Source organism: Cupressus sempervirens, chromosome 10, assembly GCF_028749045.1.
Source record: "Cupressus sempervirens isolate cs-2001-9-10 chromosome 10, ASM2874904v1, whole genome shotgun sequence".
Taxonomy (NCBI): Eukaryota; Viridiplantae; Streptophyta; class Pinopsida; order Cupressales; family Cupressaceae; genus Cupressus; species Cupressus sempervirens.
In genome coordinates this window covers 168746559-168760877 of record NC_143127.1, presented here as the reverse complement: position 1 = coordinate 168760877, position 14319 = coordinate 168746559, and the positions used below count along the sequence as shown (strand labels likewise).

The 14319-nt window shown below is 34.9% G+C and overlaps 1 protein-coding gene across 1 annotated transcript; it reads right to left on the bottom strand.

Moving 5' to 3' along the window:
• Nucleotides 1–770: 770 nt before the first annotated feature.
• On the bottom strand, nucleotides 771–13415 carry LOC149533144 (putative sugar phosphate/phosphate translocator At3g11320). The gene is made up of 4 exons (XM_089807712.1): nucleotides 12550–13415; nucleotides 9362–9465; nucleotides 9006–9234; nucleotides 771–1324 (listed from the first exon to the last, which is right to left on the bottom strand). Exons 1-4 carry the CDS (start codon nucleotides 12988–12990, stop codon nucleotides 1178–1180), a joined length of 921 nt encoding a protein of 306 aa, XP_089663838.1. The 5' UTR covers nucleotides 12991–13415; the 3' UTR covers nucleotides 771–1177.
• Nucleotides 13416–14319: the final 904 nt, after the last annotated feature.

Here is a 14319-nt window from a genome sequence, read left to right as displayed (position 1 = left end):
CTACCCTGTGCAATGCAACAAGAAAAAATAGACGTCGTTGATGACAAAAACCAAGTGATGAAGCACATGTTGAGTGGTTCTAATATCACTTCTACTTCTACAGAAGCACAAATAAGCAGTGTGTGAAGCAAGATGTTAAAATCAGAAACATACGACTCCACTTCTTATTCTATAAGAAAATGACAATAAACAGAATGTACTCTAAGTCACAGATCAATGTGAGAAAATTGTGTGCGTAAAAAAAACCACTACTGTACAAAACAAGCTTGCCAGAGAGAACATAATTCGATCAAACCAATGAATTTTACAGTGTAGAATCTAGATAGCCGCCACGGTACTATTCTAATGCAATAATAAATATAGTGACAGAAGAACCCCATTTATAGTGTTTTGAGTTCTAAACAAAACTTTACTATTTTATCTCCATTACTACATTTCAGGAAACAATGTCAAACCTGCAAGAAAAATAAACCAGGGTACCAAGCACAAAGAAATTCAACTGTTGAAGCTATGCAGTGATAAGTTCCTGTAAGGTTTTTTCCAGCAACCTTAAAACCATATTTTGAGAGGGATTTCATAAACTATTCTCCTCCAACCATAAATGCAAAATAAGATAGCGTAAGCACCAAATAGAAAGTTAAAATTATGCAAGAGTCCAAAGGAAAATTTATGTAGAAAACAAGGGAGAAACAATAATAGAGCCTTTGTTGCCGTGCTGTCATATTGTACCCAGAAGATTTTATGCTTGAACTAGATGGTCATTCTCTAAATTTATAAAAAGCGCCTCTCTAATAAAGAAGCATTAATTTTAAAATAAATGTCAATAGCCGTATCCTTCATGGATGGAACAGTGAACAATATGAAAGCCAAATAAAACTGGCTAGCTTCATAAAGAATTTGAATCATGGAAAATACATCTTCATGCAGAAATAGCTGATGAGTCAATGAATATCAAATAGGAGGCAGCCCACCTTCAACTTCCAAGGGATTTACATTTTTCCTGTAAAAGACTAACCTTGCTTTGCAAGTAATAAGAAAGTATATATCATGATAAATTTGGTAAGATCTGAGATTGACAGCAGCACATAAATCATTAGGCATCCAATTTGATGTTGATCCAGTGACTCCTAAACATGCAGTATTTCAGGACTTGAATCTGGTTAGACTAATAAAAAATTTACTTGAAACGCCTTTTGGCTTCACTATAAAGAATCACACCACAAACTGTGAGTGTATATCCGAGCATCCCTGAAACAGAAACAGGATTCCTAAAAAGCAAGATAGAAACAACAACTGCCACTGCTCCTTTTGCATTCCCAAGAACCTGAAATTGATAAGAAAACAAATGTTTAACAGAATTCATTAATTTCCATGCATGCTTGGCAAATACAACTTAAACTCGTGATTGATATATATTATGGATGATCTATGATGCCTTAGTTGTCAATAACAAAAAGACAAAAATGTAAATGAAATAAAACGAGAACATTGGGAAAGATTATCCATTTACAATTATGCAAAAACACTCAAATGCAGAGCAGAGATCACACATATAACTCCTTTCTAGCCTGAAGAAAGTTCTAGTCCATCAATGGGGCAGTATTGAAATTGGTATTGGATATTACTCATGCATGCCTTAAAACAACAGAGACGGCAATAAATGATGTCACAAACAGGATATGCTACATTACACTGGTTCACATTTCGTATCCCAACAAAGTTCATTAAAACTAGCCCACATGCCTTAGAACAACAGATATTGTACATTGCTTGAAGCCTTGAACATTATAATACCAGTAACAGATTATTATACAGACTACAATTCATCTCCCAACAGAGATCATTGGAAATACCCTATTGCTCTATGAAATATCCTTACTTGAGATTTTTGTCAGTAGCAGTAAAAATCACAGCTAAACCCAAAAAGACAATTTATTTGTGAGGTTTCCATAGACTGATCGAATAATTATTTCATAGAATACAAGCACAAAAATATCCAAACTAGTAAATGATTCTCGACCAGAGACTCCAACTAATGTTTTAATTCCAAATGATGAATACAAAGCATGCTCATTTTATTGCATAATGCCCAGACCTACAAATTTGATAACTTCTGATATAAATCAGACAAAAAACAACTTTTGCAGTATGATCTGCTCCTGTAGCTGATAATTGATCTAAATGTGTAGTAATGGCAGCCTTAATACTTGCTGCAGGAGATTTCTTCACCAGTCCCAAATTATGATTCCCAGATGACATTTAGGCTGCCTTCTGAATGGAACCAACAGATTACTGCAAACCTGGGGCTACATCTACACTGCTGCTTACATGTTTCCCATTCTATCACTCTAGTAATTGCAGAGAATACCATAAGCATTGAAGAGCTGAAAATCATAAATAAAATAAAATCGCATAATCCATCTCTTCTAACTCCTCCATAATCCAGACTTTTTAAGTTTTTGGTGACTTAAGCATCAAAATTACCTCCTATGAGAAATCCCTCCAATAATAAGTTGCTAAGAAAAATCATATATAACATAAAGTGGATCCACATCTATGACTGAAAATGGGAACTTAAGGTGTGGCACCATATTGAACAATTAAAATAACATTTGAGGGACTTTAGCTTTTCGGCCTCTCATTAATTAATCATTTTATACCCTTCTTAATCCCTTGGCCCAATATCAAGGACATTACACTATACTAATATTGTCCTCACAGATTCCATGTTACTTTGACAACCTAAGATCCAAAGAACACCCCCAAACCAGAGTCCGGATCAAACTGATAGCCCAATAGTCCAATTGATAGCTTCAGTTCACTCACAATGAAAAATCTTGTTCTGTACTAGAACTGTGGATATATTTCCATTTTTAGAGGTGTAATACTTCTGCACCCCATTCAAACTAGCTTCAGCCTTGTCCAGCTAGATGTGGACCATGCATGGCTAGTTCACAAGACCTTTTTAACAAGACTCTCTACCTGGTTGGCACTCCACATGTAATTGTGTCAGACATTATCTTTGGGTTAGTCTTCTGACTTTTCCCCTTAAGCCGCTTTCTTGACTGATACCTCCACAAGTCTGTTGCTTACTGCAGAATAAGTGTGTTAGAGCATGCAAATTTGTTGCATCATGCATATTTGCATATTGTTGCATTACATATTTGTGAACATGCTCATGCATATCCGAGCACATGCTTGCACATGCATTGCTTAGCTTACATTCATTTAGTTAAGCTTTAATTGAGCCTGATTTAGCCTAGTTGAGCTCTAATTGAGCTTTAGTTTGCTTTTTAGATTTTTTCTATTTTTAGGGCTTTTGCTTTCTACAAAAGCAATTCATTGTGCATTGTATCTTCAATTTGTAATCTTTGTTTTTTAGGAATATAACATATCTTTCTTGTTGCTCTCCTTGTGGAAGGTGTTATTCCTTTGCTAATTGATCTTGCAGGTGCTTGTGTTGCAAAATTCAACATGGCATTAGAACATAGATTCAGCAAACCCCTTTTCAATTTTTTCCGGGTTTCTTTTCGCAAAAGCATTACAAGGTCACCAAAACTACCTTTTTTGTGGATCTAAAAGTGGGTATTTTCTTAGAATCTATGAATCAGGTCTTCTTGGAAAAAATCAATTTCTAATTAATTTTCACAGCCACAAAAAACTATCTACTTCGTTCTCAGCTTTCCAAGATTCCTCAAATTTTATGAGAAATTTTTTATTTAGAAAAGAAAACTAAAAATAACACAAACAAAAGTGAAAAAGAAAATATTTGCCATAACTTTGTTTCTGCAAAAAAAAAAAATGGTAAAAAGATTTGTGGATTTTTTTCTTAGCCCCATAAGATCATCCAGACATTTGGTGGATTTTCCATTTAGTGGGTGAATTTTTCAGAAAATCAAGTTGCAAAGACCGGGTTTGTTGGTTGTTGTTAGCTAAGATTTAGCATGTTTTTTTTTTGGCCATAACTCCTGCATACAGCATCCATTTTTTGAAAATGAAAGATTGTTGGAAAGGTGACTCTAAAAACTGGCCAATGTTGCTAGTGATTTTTTAAGATTTTTCTCCTGGAGTTTTCTAAACCACATTGAAGTAGATGTGGTATTTTGGCTCCTATGTTGGTATGTTTTTGCCATTTCCAGCAGCATTGAGAAGGTCTCTTCGAGCTCTTCACATTTATCGATGCACATTTTCCAAATTTTTCCCTCGGTATGGTTTATTCAGTTTTCAGTGTTTTCACAATCTAGATGATTACCTGGTTATTTTGGCTCTTGGAAACTTTTAATTTGTGTTAGATGACTTCACAAGTATCTCCAGAACTTTGCCCTACTTGAGCATTTTGAACATCTTTTACATGCACTTCTCTATTTATAGACGCACTGTGATAGTGTCACTCTTGTGTTGGGTTTTTGGGGATTTTGCACATTCTGTTTGTCTTATTTTACACATGCACTGTATTATAAAGAGCCATAAGAGGTTGTAGAGTGCCTTTTGTTTTACCTCCACTCCTTTGTTCGATAAGTGTCCCTACACGGCGACATTTAATCCTAGTTATTCTTGTCTCGTGCATCTGTGCATTGGTTGCATACCCTTTTTCAGTTGCAGGTACTTTTGTGTGCACATTTGAATTCTCCTTCATACACTACTTGGTGACACATTTTTAGTGGACCTATCATTTCCTCTTTATGGGGGTTTCTACTCTTTTAGTGCTAAACTGCTCATGCTTCTTTGGTTTTGCTTTGGTGTGAACTATGTCTTCAGTATTTGTTCCTATGTATTAGTCAAATACAATGGTTGAATTCAGATGAGATTTTACCATATAGACACTCTTGGGTTCCAGTTTTGTGGAGGCAACTTACTCTCATTTGATCAGTTCTTTAGATTATTGGCACTAGTGTTTTCGACTAACAGTTTACAATTTGCACAGTTGAGTAGTGTCATTGGGGTCACTTGTGCAACTTCATGTGCCATCTGTATCTTTGACTACTAGATGTTTGCCTTTTGTTTTCCATTTGCTAATTGTTTGAGTAGTGTCACTGGGGAGCACTTATGCAGATTCTTGCCTTCTTGATTTTGATCATCATCTTCATTTCAGTGGAGGTTATTCATTCAACAGTTGTCTGCAGCTCTTTTTGCGTTGAGGATGTTCTTCATGTTCCTATTCTTCTGGGACATTTACTTGGAGGATTCTTAGTCCTTCATTCTCTTTTCTCTCATTTGGAGAAGAGTTCTCTGACTGGGTTTTTCTCTTTTTCTACGCTTGTAAGATATTTTTCCCTTTTGTACATGGGTACCTAATCAAGCCTTTTGTTGTCCAGAACCATTCTTGCATTTCATGCACTTAAAGGTTTTTACTTCTTCCTAAGTTCCTCTCAATGGGGGGTGTTACAGCATGCATGTTTGTATAATGTTGCATTACATATTTATGCACATGCTCATGCATATTTGAACACATGCTTCCAAACGCATTGCTTAGCTTATCACTTAGTAGAAATTTAGTTGAGCGTAATTTAGTCTAGTCGAACTTAAGTTTTTTTTTTAGCTTTTGCATATTTTTAGAACTCTTGTTTTCTATAGAAGCAATTCATTGTGCATTTTATCTTCATTCTGTTATCTTTGCTTTTGAGGAATGTAGCATGTCTTGCTGCTTTTCTTGTGAAAGGTATTCTTCGTTTATTATTTAATCTTGCAGGTGCTTGTGTTGCAAAATGCACCATTGCCTGTATATGCTTCACAAATCATTCAAGTCCCTAGGTTGCTATGTCAGTGACATCTAGTTCTTCAGTACAGACACTAAATAATGATGACAATCGTAGTCTATTGATTTCCATGCCCAGTGTTATTACTCTAAAGCTTTCCTCATTGCAAGTTTTGAATGTGGATCTATGTATGGAAAATCCCTATGGAATCCCCTATCTTATTGTGTAAATATGTGCCTCATTGACAGCAATTCTAAGGCAGAAGGTTTGTAAGGTGTTCCATCCATCAAATGCTTTGCCGCACTCAAAAAGAAAGCTTCCAAATGCAGGTCACCAGATTGTTATGTTCCATAGGAATTTTCCATACATAGATCCACATTCACAAGTTGGAAAATCAATATGGAACCCCCTCTCCTCAAGTAGTAACATTGCACAGAGGTGCTATTGTGCTTTGTGGGACCCTTCATCTTGTAGCTGTCTAGCCCCTTGAATGACATAGTTCTCAGAGTGGGATATCATTCCAAGTTAGTAACTCCTCTCCTACGCCAATTTCTTTACCATTGAAAACAAATCTCTCATACTAACATTGAAACTCGCGTTTGTAAGCAGTCTACCATTTTCTCTCAGTCAACCAAAGTTCTTGGCTTGAACTGCAGTCAAAAATCTATTAGCCTGTATTTCAAGCCATCTCTTGTCTATAATAGCAGTATACATTCCCACTAGATTTCCACTTTTTTCGCAATTTCATAGGCAATTTTACAGAGCCATTCATTTCTAAAGGTTTAAAAATCTTGGTGAATCTTAGTAAATTCGTAACTTTTTTATGTTGAAAATGTTTTCTGATTTTCTCATGATATATAAGTTTCATAAAAATGTTGGCAATCTTGTAAGTTAGAATGATGTTTAGTAGATATTGAAAATAAGCTTTGATTTGCAATTGACAAATATTCTTCATTAAAACATTAAAAAGTAATCATCTCACAAACATTAGCCACTCACTTTTTCCAAATGCATGGAGGGACATACATTTAAGCATATGCATGTTGGATATGAATGTATATAGCAAAATGATATTATGGTATGATTTTGTAATGTATAATCATTATATAACAACCACCAAAGTCGAGCCCTAGCCCTTTGTGCTTCAGCCAAGCATTGATAGTAGCATGGTTAGGACCCTCACTCTTTTGATCCATCAAATTCCACATCTAATGTTTCCCTATAATAGACCAAGCAATAGCTATGGCTAGTCATAAGATGAAGGAATGCAGTTAAGATCTATTGCTCAGATGAATTTTTCCATGCAGTGACCCAATATTGAGCATTTTTTGGGTGAGTAGACCCTTAGCCCCATTGTCTTTAATCCAAAAAGGAGTCCAAGATTAAATTAATGTTATTAACTTATTATCTTTTATTGATATTTCTGTTTTATTATTTAACCTTTTCAATCTTGCATATGGTGTTAGTGCATTCATGTTTCCCATCCTTTGATTTGGAAACAAGAAAATAAAAAGGGGATACAGTTAAAATATCAGTTGTTTTTCCAGGATATTTTTTTATAAAGCAAAGAAGAAATAGACTAATAGTTATGTTCTTATTTTGCAGGAAAGAGTTGATAGCAAATGAAAAGCATTCTAGTGTTCAGAAACTTCCTGAAATGTGTCCCTGAGAGGTTAAAGAATGGATCATGGACTTCTTTTCAGCTTAGATGGCCAGTGTGAGATGCTCATAATACCAAAGTCACCTAGGATTTCCACCTGACCTCGTCCCTTTCATTCACATAACAATCAGGTTCGGAATACACCGAATGGAATATTGGCAGAAAGCATGGAAGTCTGCTCGACTTAGTGGTGAACCCTGGTGGACAGTATGAGACTCTGCCAAACTAATTTAATTAACGCTTATATTAGGAAATGGACATAAAAGGTTGCTAAAAATGGTTACAGAATGAGTTAAAAGTTTTGAGTACTACATGTTAAGGGGAAGAAAACAGAATGCAATCAGAATGTAAAATGTTATAAAGAAGTTCAAGTTGGAGAATACCCAAGAGGAAATGTGTCATCTAATGACTATAATCTATTATGATACTTCCTGTTCTTTGAAAAAGTATACATCATTGCATGTTATACACTATATTTGCAATCATAGTACATGTGCATCAGCATTCCCAATTATTTGTCATTTCCAAAACATAACCTAAACCATGCCATCATAGAAAGCTCATCCTTCAAGCCAGTTGAAACCGTTGCTTGTTCCTATTGTAATCTGGTTAGGCATTTTAAATGATGCAAATTGTTTGTTCATTTTTCTTCTATGGTAAATGATGCACCAACAGGGTTTATCTATTAGGGGTTTGCATGTTAGGAGTACGATTTCTCCGTGGTAACTTTTTAAGCTGTATGATACAAGAAAATTTTATCTTTAAATGATTTTCTTTCTCAAAAGTTTAGGACATTCTTCTCTGATCAGTCTTAATGTCAATTAGGGTACAACCTATCTTGCATTCTTCCTTGCAGAATTCTTTCAGTGAAATTGATAATAATCCAGGATATATTGATGGATTATTGAAAGGAACACTAAAATAACTTTCTCATCTACTGCTGTCTACTTTTGATGTGTAATGCTTATATTTATTATTAACTAATGTGTGGCATAGGGCCATTCCCTATTGCCATTTTTTTATGTATTTGGAAGAGATCTCTGAGCATATTGAATTGCAAATTTCAGTGCCACACAAAAGGAAACAGCGTGTAAGGATTAACCTCTCTTCAAATTGAAAACAGAAGCTACCTATTATGCAGAGTGAAGGAAATCATATTTTCTTAGTCAAAAAAATTGAACGTATGAGACCTACAACTAGTGAAGATTTAAAATACTAACTAAAAGCAAACCTGGCCTTTTCTTCTCGTGGCTTAGTCACAATGTGAAACAGTACTTCCACATTAGACAAGAGGTTTTCAGTTTTCAACTAGCATGGACCTAAACAATAAGCGGATACTTGCATGCCATTTATGCTTTCTTGATTTCTCAAATATAGGACCAAAAACATAACTAGTGAGTGTGTCACGGCACTTTTCAATTACTGAAAGACAGCAAGGACTGAAAGAAAGATCAAGAACTATGACAGATGATAAGGAAGTTTATTTCCATGTGTGTGAAGAAAGCTTCCTTTGAGGGAATGTTTATTTATCCCCAAACTTATAAACAATAAAGAAGCGGTGTACTATATCAAAACAAACAAAATTTCACAGGTAACTAAGCACTTTACAAAAAAGCCTCTGACAGAAAGATAGAAAACTATCTGCATACCTGGAGAGTCAAGGCACTGGTGTGCTTAGTGACCAAAAAGTTGGTTAAATTTACACAATATGCCAGCCCTGAATTGAAAAGAAGATAATACACAATCCTCATGTCCTGCCTAGCAAGTGCTACAGTTATGCCGAGAACATTAGGTTCTAAAATCAAAGTTGCTGGAAGCAGTACCACAACTGCAATTGGGGCCATGTATAAAAGAAGATTCATAGAGTTTAGCTTCTCCCTGTCATTCAAGAAAGATATACCAACTTAATCCAAATGTGTCAAATCATTTGTCTTTGATCTCAACAACTACAAAATAGAAATAGAAATCATCCATGTTGTATGGCAAAATAAAGATTAATGAATACCCTTCTGAAGAAAGCAAGATCCCTTGCAGAACAGTCTTAAGAGCCCTTGCAGCAGTGGCTAGAATGCACATTATGAAACCATAGAGATGGAAACTGGGTTCTCCCTATAGAAACCAAACAACAGGCCACATTGATTAAGAAAATATCACACATGAAGCAAATATATTAGATAAAGGATCACTTCGGGCTGCTTATTAGTTTCAATATGCACAGAGTTGATCTTAACACATTTTTACATATCAAACCTAAAAAGAAAGAAAGCATTCTCTAGTAAAGCAGTAGTGAAGATTTAACTGTCAAGATATCACCATAGTGCAAAGGAGCAAGTATTCTCAAACCACTTCTTAGGGGTTAATAGCAAGCAAATATTATTGCAAAACCGAGAAAGACATTGCAACAAAACCTTTTGGAATTGAAAAAATAGTGATATGCATATTCTTAAATGGTGGCTAAATATCAAGGGAAAGCAAGCTGTAGGGCCTTATTCAAAGCCTACATTATATGACTAAAATTGCAGATAGAATGCTACTGAAGGAGAGGATAAGAAAATTCAAAAGCCGCTCAATTTGAACAGTTTAATAAGACCATAACATAACCATCAGCATGCATAAAAAGCGACATAAAATAGAAATAAATATGTTGCTATAAAGAATCATTTTGAACTTGGAAATCATTTTGGATGAACAAAGTTCATCCAAACACGGCCACTTGCACTTCTGTAATATGAATCAAACCACGGACTATTACACAGCATGAGGTTCTTTCGCCAGTAGAGGCTTTTTTTCCAATGCTTTAGTCCAGAATAGCTTATCTGAAACCCAGAAACAGGCAAGATTGGAGAAACAATTTACAAATTACCAGAGAAGAAGAAAAATGCTTCAGGTTTAGGATTTTTTCAGATTTATTTCCTTTCTGTAACTTTCAGTCATCACAAAAATCATCAGAATGAAATTTCTGGGGAACATAGATCACACATTTTACATTGCTCATTTCTCAGCCCCACATCACTAATTCTTTGCAGACAAGTACATGTATTCACACTCCATATTCTGCTCATCTAACCAACAACTTTTACTTTCTTCATTGATCGCCTGATTCTCCAAAGAATTCAAGGGATGGAAGCATGTAAAGTAGCATCACCTCTTGCATAATTGAATATGTATTATGAAGGCAAAAAGCTCACATGGACAAAGTCATAATCTACTGAATGGCAGAAGTGTCCAATACTGTTAGCTGACTTCGCTGGGTTTACAAACAGACGGGATCAAACCAAGAAGACAGATCTTGGGTTCAAGAATATTCTACTAAGATGTCTATATTATCAATTTGGTGTCCTTAATGTAGATGCAATGTGCATGACACTATTCAGAAAAGTATCCATTGGCAGTGTTAATTTCTTAATATTCCTACAAGAAAATGATCATATAACAAAAAGTGCCACTGACATACAACTGTATGCCAATGCTACGAGGTACCAGCAACACATCATTCTGCTCCAAAATAACAAGCATCTCTCTATTAAGGATCCTCTTCTGCAATATACAAATGTTATTTTCGTTTCAAACTAATGTTTTCCCTTCCATCAGCACTTCAAAAAGAGGCTTTCTTATTAAAAATTTCATTTGAGGAATCACAGATGAACACTAAGATTAATATTCTCAACTCTTGTCCAACTAAGCAATAATTTGTATTTCCCACACTTCTTATCAACGAACATTTAGATTTTGCATCAAAGATTTAACCCATTGACTTAGAGTTTGAATAAAAATTTCCACCCATTGTTTTGTAGACAGACAAGTATATTCAACAAACTATAATATGACTACAAATGTCATCTCAAAATTATAAGCACGGCAATCTGCTGAGCCACAACAATGCCAAGAGATAAAATAATGATTCAATGATTTGGCAAGACAATACATCAACGCAGAAGACTATAACAGATCAGCAAAGCATGATGTATTATAAAATTACTGATACCCAAATTAAAAAGGGTGCCCTCCACAACAAAATCTATGACACAGTTTTACCCAGAATCACTCTTAAACACTAACGTGGACTGTCTCTTGATAATTAAAACAATTACAGTACTCCAAAGTGCTCTTAGCAGGTGTATTCCCAATCTCTTGCTTTTACATGAAACTCTTACTCCCCAGTGAGTCCACATAGATCACTTACCTAGACTTTGTGTGCCTCAATCACCCTAAAAAGCCACCCAAGGCCCAAAATACAGATTTGTCTAATTCTTCCCCTCGCAACCAGGCAACTGAATTTTTTATCAGCAACAAACTTGTGAGCAAATTGTACCGGCGGGAAAGAATTATCTTCATCACATTTCAGTGTTTTAATATGTTTAAAACAAAATATTATAAAATTTAATTTTCTAAAATTTTCATATATAATTTTTCACTTTCTGTATTCGGAAATCTTGGTTCCAAGTCAAAAAACTGATTTTCCACCATAAATATTGACAAAATATACTGTTCGGAAGATTCTTCAGTTGCCAATTTCAGTTTTAAAGGGATTTTAAATTTCCACCAACGAACAAGGTTGCAACTCAAGTCTTGAAAGATCCCGCCTACTTAACGAAGTTTCAATTTGTATACCTTCTGCCCAAATCTTGCTGCCTTCTGCAATCTGAGACCCAACCAGTTTGGATTATTTTAATAGGGTCTAAATACTCTCCAAGTGATTCTAATTTCTAACAACTATGATTGTGAATTTTATGTCGATTCTTGACCAGAGTGCGTTTGGCTACTATTAATCAAATAAAACTATTCACCAAGTGATTCTAGATACTACGCTTGTGAATTCTGTGTCAAATCTTGGTGCCGCATCAGATCGGCTATAATGATGAACACCGCTGAGCAACTTTAGCTGCAATATTTGAGATACTGAAGAGACGATGAATTCATAACTTTGAATCTCAAATAACATTGCCCTGCAATAATATAAATCTGACATTTCGCCTAATTTTGGCAAAGCTTCTACATCGGAACCCCTGATATTAAACTTTGACAACAGATTCAATGAATTAAACACGAAATATATCCTCAAAAACAAAAGCAGAGAGCCAATTACAATCACAAATCACAGATCAACACGAGGAAAAGGAGATCAATCAGAACTGAAGCTGTACACAAATATGAAAAACTCATAATGCAAATCAGAAAAATGAGCAGTATTACCCCACTGGCAATGATGACCCCCGTGACAACCGGAACCAGAGTAGCATAAGTCAGCCACGCCTCCCTCTTGACAGTGATGATATATGCAAATACTGCGGTGAAAAAGGGAGTAGTAGCACCAACAGCTTGATTAAATGAAACTGGCAGGTAACGCAATGAAATGTTACCCCCAACAACAGAGCCACAGAAAATAATACTGAGGGCGGCGATCTTCAATAGTTGCTGCCGAGATCGAATTGTCTGCATGGGAACCATCTTGAACCAGGTGATCCCGACATAGCTGAGCAGCGCACAAGCAGTCATATGGCACATGGTTAAGAAAATTGGGAACCTGAAGCCATAGTTGCTGAGCAAGTATTTGTTTAGCAGCAGGACTCCTATGTTGGAACTGTACCATGCGCCCACAAGGCATAGAGTGAAGACCTTCGAGGATAGAGCCATCGTTGTCTCCTGATCTGTAAGGAAATATGGGATTTCGTTATGTGGTTGTGCAGGGGAAGGCCATCAAAGGTGATGTTATGTCAAATGGGTCAGCAGGGGAATGTCAGTAGAGTACAGAATTCCATGGGTGTTTTTGAGTTGGAGATCTGGAAGTTGCAGTGTTATTGAAGCAGAAGAGACGTTGTGAATGGGCAGCGTAATTCCTGAGGCTGTTAACCCACGCGCTTCTTGCACAGGGATTGAGGAAGGTAAACTGTGTGTGTCAAAACGTTTTTTTGTGGCTTCGAAGAGATTTTTGCCCTTTTCTCAAAAGGTCAGTAGCCTACCGCGGGTCAAAATTTGAATGTGCAATTTTTTTCTGAAGAGAGTCAAGGGAACATCAAAGTCTTTAATTAACAGAAAAATGGGAGCATATTCCAAGGGAACAAATGAGTCCTGCCATCCTAGGTATGTTTAAGGAGGTGAGTAGACACTAAGCCTAGACAGGCTTATTAGATGGTAAATAAGAAAATGGAGGAGTAATTATTAGTTCCTGCTTATGGCAGGTAACTTATGCTTTCGCTTAGTCCATTGTATTAATAACTGCACCAATCAGATTTTAGATTTCATTTATATAGTAATGTTTGCACAAAGTTTTGTAATTGCATGATTTTTTGGAATTGAAAAATACAATTTTTTGAAAACCTTATTGGCTCATGACGAAAAAGGCAATGAAAAATTTTAATTTTTTTCAACAAAAATACAACTATTTTTTCGAACACCTCTATTAATGCAAGCATTAATTGCAACTTTATATTTTATATTTTCTTTTCTTGTGACAAGTGGATAAATTTTATTAAAAAATAATCATTTTCCTAACACCTCATGAATGCATTAATTTCAATTTTACCTTTTCCACATTTGTGACTAGCGGACAAACTTTTTTTTAAAAAGACAATCACTTTTAATTAATGTTTATTTTTGTAATTTGTAAAATACTATTAAATATAGATATTTTAATCAAGTATAGGTATTTTAATCAAATATAGACATTTTAACTCTTTTAAATTGTCAATTTTCAAAAATTATTTTTTATATAGCTTAATTTCATATTTATTTTAATTTTAATTTATATATAAGTTTAAATTAGAATTTAGTTTCTTTTATTTTGACATATCTAAACCAATGCTTTTAATAGATTTTTTGTTTGTTTTTTATTTTTATATATAATTTTTATTATATTGATATTTTTAATTTATACTTTAAAATGCATAATACTAATTTTGTATTAATTTTAATAAAGTTCAAATTGTTTAGCTTTGTATATTATCAACTTTATTTATGATAAGT

Excerpts from the sequence above, each read along its gene's own strand:
- LOC149533144 (XM_089807712.1), bottom strand. The coding sequence starts at position 12,990 with ATGGCTCTATCCTCGAAGGTCTTCACTCTATGCCTTGTGGGCGCATGG. Across the intron at positions 9,466-12,549 it reads GGGTCATCATTGCCAGTGGG|GGAGAACCCAGTTTCCATCT; the intron begins GTAATACTGCTC and ends TGGTTTCTATAG. Across the intron at positions 9,235-9,361 it reads ATCTTGCTTTCTTCAGAAGG|GGAGAAGCTAAACTCTATGA; the intron begins GTATTCATTAAT and ends CTTGAATGACAG.